At 35.3% G+C, this 6,489-nt stretch overlaps 1 protein-coding gene across 1 annotated transcript; it reads right to left on the reverse strand.

Annotated features, from left to right (window-relative positions):
• Positions 1-1,479: 1,479 nt before the first annotated feature.
• LOC113498222 (lipase member H-like) lies at positions 1,480-4,132 on the reverse strand. Its single transcript, XM_026878158.1, has 3 exons — positions 4,030-4,132; positions 2,467-2,764; positions 1,480-2,221 (listed from the first exon to the last, which is right to left on the reverse strand). The coding sequence occupies exons 1-3, from the start codon at positions 4,130-4,132 to the stop codon at positions 1,543-1,545; spliced, it is 1,080 nt and encodes a 359-aa protein (XP_026733959.1). The 3' UTR covers positions 1,480-1,542.
• Positions 4,133-6,489: the final 2,357 nt, after the last annotated feature.

Here is a 6,489-nt window from a genome sequence, read left to right on the forward strand (position 1 = left end):
TAATTTATACCTGCCTTCTATCTATCTATCTGCCTTCTATCTATCTTGTAGGATTCAGTCAGCGTTTGCAATGTAAGCGCAAAAAATGTGTTTTTTTACGACCTCACATTAGAAACTTCAAAAAGTTATTCTGATGTATAAGCTATATTGAGGTAAAGTTTCATTCAAATCCATTCAGTAGTTTTTACGTGAAAGAGTAACAAACATCCATACATCCATACTTACAAACTTTCGCCTTTATAATAGTAGTAGGATTAAAAAAAAAACGAATTCCGAAAACAAAAGAATGTAGGTACAATATCATTGAAAACAATAGCTCTCTTTTTAAAACTGCAACCGCTACCAAATTTAAAGGGTTAACTCGGACGCATGGGTCCGCATGACCCCTGCCTATTGACATAATCTTTAGAGGACAAACAATATCGTTTGTCCAAAATAGGGTCAGGGGCCCAGCTGCCGGTAATTACAATGCACTTTCAATTTGGACAGATTTGACCTTCGCAATGAGCCATGAGGTAGGTACCCTTTCGTGCAAAAAACTGTTTAAAAATCTTTTGAATGCTGTTGTGTAATGATGGTAAACAGTGCTTTAATTCTTGCATTCATAAACTTTATTACATTATGTCTTTTTAGCTGTAGATAATTCAGTACATTATTATTAAATGTAGGGTTTACCAAAAATCTTTTGTAAACAATTAAAATTATACTTTATTTGCGACCAACTAGGACGTTGGTCACTGAAATGTTTCTTCATATAATAGATAGGTAGATGTAAGTATATACAGCAATATTTTGAAGTGTTTTCAGTGTAAAAATGTATTTTCAATATAGAAAATAACTTTCTATTCTAGAAAGTGCAATATTTTTTTCTTTTATTCTATTTTCGATCTTATATTCGGCCATTTTCCACCTACACCTGACATGACACCTATTACAATATTTTGAAATTAAAAAGCATTACAAAAGTAAAAAGGAACATTGTATGGAAATAACTATGAAAGCCCATACCACGTAGACAGAGAAAACTATTGTCTTCGCCATACCATGACCATTGCTATCGCGACTACTGCCATCTATGAGGGGTGTCCACAACTAAAATTTGTCATTTTGCTAACGACATCTGTACATTATTAAAGTAACTACAAAGAGAAACACCTTTTAGTGTTTTGTCTTTAGATTCGGAACGTTATGAATGCAAGTAAATTCATAATCACTAATTATCTAACTACTAGCTAACTATTAATTTAAATTTATGAATTCGTTATTGTAATCGTATTCATAAATTATCATCATACAAATATTCGATGATAGTTCTTGAAAATTGAATAAATCGAGCTTTCGTGTTCTAGTGTCGATGAAAGCGCCATCTATAAGCGATTGTGAATAACAACTGCACCTATGTACGCAAGCCAAGAGTTAAGAGTACAAAAAGTCAAGGATAGGTGGCGCTAGCAGTATAATTTGAATGACAGTCAGTCACCCAGAAATAAAGTTCTTTTATTTACATAAAAACGTTTTATTTGTAAAGCTAATTTCTTCCTGTCACATAAATGATATACTGTTACTTTTATTTAAGTTCAGTTTCGAGTCAAAAAATTCAAATTCTTTGTCCAGTCCTTTCACGCCCATAAAGTACGGATAATTATTGTGTGTCGCCAAATAAAAAATACCTTCAACGCTCTTATTAGTATTCAAACCTAGAATATTCGTTATTAAGGGATGTTTACCGTAGCATTCTTTATTCCTTGCTTCTTGTACTAAATCACATTGCATCGCAATAAAACTGTTAGGATTTTGTAGAGCAGCTATCCAAAGGCTAAAAGCCCTAATGTGACTGCAGATGACATTGCAGGGGGCCCAAAATAGGTCCCCAGGTTGATATTCCCCACCGTTGACGTAAAAATTAACATGGCCGACGGGGGCCGCCATTCCGTAGCCATCAATGTTCGTATTGACAGTGTCCACGAAATCCGCATCCGATTTATCTAGCCGGTCCTTCGGTCCTAAGTTTCGGAAGCAAGGACCAGAGGGGTCTAAGCCAGTTAGTCTGGATATGTTCATTCCCGTTAGAAGCCTGTAGTTCTTTGCTATGAAGCTTATTGTGTGTCCGCCTAGACTGAGACCTACAAGCTCCAGTTTTGTAGGGTTTAAGCCATGTTTGGTTAATGTGACCAACATTTCTCCGACGTGTTTCCCGATGGTACGCATGTTGTTTGCTGCCCTGAAACGAAGATGATAGAGATGTAGCAGAAGACTTTTAATCTAGAAAATATTAAATATAAGATACTAAATAATAAGTAGACTTATTGACTCTATGCTCTATTTGGATCTAATGAACCGATTTCAAAAATTCAATACTATAGCCACATTGTGAGCGACATATTCTCTATATTAACCCAAAAAATATCACTTAACAAAGTGGACACGGTTCAACTAAAACAAATAATAAAACATTAAAATACTCACTGAGGATAAGAAACAGTCGTAAACTTATTCGTATTCAATAGAAAGACATTATATCCCAACTTCTTATAAGCGACCCCTAAAGTCAAAGCAAAGGGATAGCTCGGGTGGTCCATGAACCCCCCCACATACATGACAGTGGGCTTACTATAGTCGATATTAGGGTCTTTGGCCATATCTAAAACTTGGTAATAGTTGTATTGCTTCTTCCAAGAGAATATGCTGCTGCTGCTTTGGACTGAGATTGTGAGATATTTTAGCGCTTCTGGTGATATCGATCTTGGTGTTTCTGTTCCTGGACCTGTTAAAAATAAAGGTGTCACTTAGTGGTTTTGTTATTTGTATTTCTTTTGGTCTACGGGATAACTTCAAGGGAGAAAAATGAAAATCGTTCCTTTAAAGGCATGTACGTAGATTGGGGCAGGTAGTGGGGAGACAGGTCAACCATGTAAAGGCCTAAAATTGTAGACTGTTTTGATAACGGACTATAACAAAGCAAACAAAACTTAGAAAACCAGGAGACAAGAAGTATTTCAAGAACTGTGTTAGCATTACGGAGGGCGGAAAGGTCAATTTAATGCATTTCACATCATCCATGCATGAAAATGGTAAACACAGTTAAGTCTATATCTAGTACTATGACGATCATTGAGAATAAAAATGTCGTTAAAAAACTACATCTCCAGTATCAGTTTGAATACTTCGAACCATCACTTAAATTTTAAGATTTCGTAACCAAAGGCTAAAAGCGAAATCTTATTACTAAGGCACTGCTGTCTGTCCATTCGTCCTTCCGTGAGTCACCAGGCTGTTCCTCCCAGTGATAGCTTTCCAGTAGACTTTTCCATAAATATTTTTTTTTTCTACGTATACCGAATCCTCAGGTTTTTAAGTCTGGATGGCACTTGACTGGTTTTTATCATAGGACAAATAATCGTTGACATCATCACTATCAATACTCATTTCCTTGCTGTGGTTTAAATAAACATATTGACATACACACCTAATCTGACTAACTTTGGTATATCTACTTGAATAAACACGTATGATAGTGACTCAAAGGACCAGCTGTGGTCCTTGACCTTCTTAGAATGTTAAAACTTTGTACACTAAATGAATCAAAAAAGGTTGTGGTTTTTGTATTCGCTTTTTAGTTTCAACAAGGATCTATATTGTTGATTATAAAATACATTTAATACATGTACTTAACGGCAGAAATTAGAACTTTTTGAAATCAAAAAATCGTATGGTCTACGTCCTTTATTCGTTAGCGGTGAAGGATTAGTGATAGCCCATCACCGCTTCTTAAGTGCTTATGCTGTCAAGAAGAAGAGTCGCAACAAACTCCACAACATAAACCAAGAGTGTCCTTGTCCTAGAGTTTTTCTATGTAGTATGTAGAATATAGATACATGAACCAACTAAAGTAATGAACCAACTAAAGCCAGTTGTGACAATAGAAAACGAAGTAAAAGAAGAGATGGAAAACACCGATTTAATCATGAAGAGCCGATTGGCAACCTTCGTTAGTCGAAACAGCACAGTAAAAAGAACAACATTACTCACAATCTGGCAAATATCCCGCTGGTGAACCTTCTAAAGCCGTTGAACCAAAAACAGAAACTAATTCACTCACAAACGCGACACAAATTAATAAAATTTGATACATTTTTACCCGTAAATCACTACACAGATATATGTATATTTTGATACTGAAATAATCTCCGTCTTTTCGTGTGGTTGGTCAGAGTTTAAAGACCGTCAGTAGGCCTTTGACTTTTGTCAAAAACACCCTCGAAATATGTAGGAATAGGGTTGTTTTTCTACGTCATGCTTAATACTGAAAGACGTAAGCCCAGTCTAGATTATAATACTCCGTCGTGATACTGACAATGATAAAGTGATGAATGTCACCAACTAATGATTTCTTGAGGGTTTAAATTGTAGAAGTTAACACCTAACCTTCGTGTTATCTAAACTTTGTTTGTGATAAGGAAATCTATGAATAGTATGATAACTTATACTGAACAAATGTTTAGGTGGCCGCTAACTAGAATATAGGCAAGAAACACATAAGTCCTTCTTGTTATCTCTGCATCACCCTATGACTAACTGGCAGAAAACTCAACCAGTCAGTCATCATAAGAATTATAAATAAAGCTGTAGTTTTTTATAATTGATTTTTGTCGAGCTAATTTTCTGAACAAATGTTTCCCTTCTAAATCTATTTTTTTAACAATTGAAACATACTCACATAAAATAAAAACTACTAAGCCAAACTTGATAAAATATGACAAATCGATGGAACCCAATTACATCTATTAGGTACACATTGAATAAAAAATAATCAACAAAATCGGTTCCTCCAGTCCGAAGTTCTAAAGAACATGAATTGAGATCTTTCTCCTTTTTGAAGTCGGTTGAAAAAATAATCGATTTAAAAAATCGAAATACCCACGTGTTTAATAGTGAAATTTTGACACGGAGGAGCTCGTGGCGAAGCTATAACCGCATAAGTGATTCGATCACAGGTTAAGCTATGCTTGATGCGGTTGGTCCGTAGATGGGTGACCATCTTTGTCATAACGAGTTCCTCCGTGTTTCGGAAGGCACGTTAAATTGTGGGTCCCGGCTGTTATTCCTACATCTTTGGCAGTCATTACAGGTAGTCAGAAGCTTGAAAAAGTCTGACAGCCAGTCTAACCAAGGGGTATCGTGTTGCCCAGGTAACTGGGTTACGGAGGTCAGATAGGCAGTCGCTCCTTGTGAAACACGGGTACTTAGCTAAAACCGGTTGGGCTGGTAGCCGACCCCAACATAGTTGGGAAAAGGCTAGGCCGATGATGAAATTTTGACAGTTTTTATAGTTGTAAATTGCATTGTCATCGGGTTTGAAGCTACCCTGAAAATTTCAGTGTGCTAGCTTATCGAGAAGTGAGTTGCAAAAATCCAACCGGAACGACAAACAAACTAACAAGAAAGTGAATATGTAAAACATGAGGAAAAACAGTTACTCACAATCATCTTCATTTCCATATAAATCATCAAAATCACAAATAACTTCAGTAAACAATAAAAATACAAAGAACTGTGAAACAGATGACATCTTTCGTGCAAATGAGCCAACAAAATAAACACTGAATAAATTATGTGTTTATAAGTAAATACATATCCCACCAAAAACATTAAATGTAAAAAAATGCCAAGTCTCTCGATGCAGTCTTTCCATCGTAAAAAGTTTTGAGATCTCATAGAAGCCAAGTCCTATTCAAAATATTTTGTAGTTATAAATCAACATTTAGTAATTGTATCAATAGTTTTCTTTATATTATAATTATAGTGACTTGGCAATGAGCACAAGAAGAAACAAATAAAACGGCATATTTGTAGGAGTTGAAAGTTACACACACCGCATGCGTAAACATTAATATCACAAAATTAATTTTTTTTTTGGTTTATCCGTGTCGTCCCAACCGAATTTCGGCAACGGCAGTCAGTCTTAGTGTACTCTCGATTCATTTACTTTCATAAAGCGATGGCCCGTAAGGTATTCTTAATTATTGTATTGGAGCATGTAGTCGGTAGTGACCATCATGATTCACACATAACAAATAATCTGATCACTGGTCTCGTCAGTAACATTTGCACATAATTCCAGGCATCAAGCAGCTTTTAATTTGTGCTCATTGCCAAGTCACTATAATTATAATATAAAGAAAACTATTGATACAATTACTAAATGTTGATTTATAACTACAAAATATTTTGAATAGGACTTGGCTTCTATGAGATCTCAAAACTTTTTACGATGGAAAGACTGCATCGAGAGACTTGGCATTTTTTTACATTTAATGTTTTTGGTGGGATCTCATTTATTTTTTGTAAGTGTATTTCTTTCTTTTTTTTTAGGTGTCATAATTTCTAGGACTTCAGCTACTGCTTTGCTTAGAACCCATTCTCTATCTCTATCTCTTTTGTTTCTTCTCTGAGACTTCGTTACTTCTAATGTAAACAAGCTTAAACTTA

The sequence above is a fragment of the Trichoplusia ni genome, chromosome 10 (genome assembly GCF_003590095.1).
Source record: "Trichoplusia ni isolate ovarian cell line Hi5 chromosome 10, tn1, whole genome shotgun sequence".
NCBI lineage: Eukaryota > Metazoa > Arthropoda > Insecta > Lepidoptera > Noctuidae > Trichoplusia > Trichoplusia ni.

What these genes read in the sequence shown, in the direction of transcription:
- LOC113498222 (XM_026878158.1), bottom strand. Translation starts at nt 4,132, where the DNA reads ATGTATCAAATTTTATTAATTTGTGTCGCGTTTGTGAGTGAATTAGTT. An exon ending in AGCGGGATATTTGCCAGATT is followed by an intron (nt 2,765 to 4,029) that starts GTGAGTAATGTT and finishes TATTTTTAACAG; the next exon opens with GTCCAGGAACAGAAACACCA. An exon ending in ACGACTGTTTCTTATCCTCA is followed by an intron (nt 2,222 to 2,466) that starts GTGAGTATTTTA and finishes TCTTCGTTTCAG; the next exon opens with GGCAGCAAACAACATGCGTA.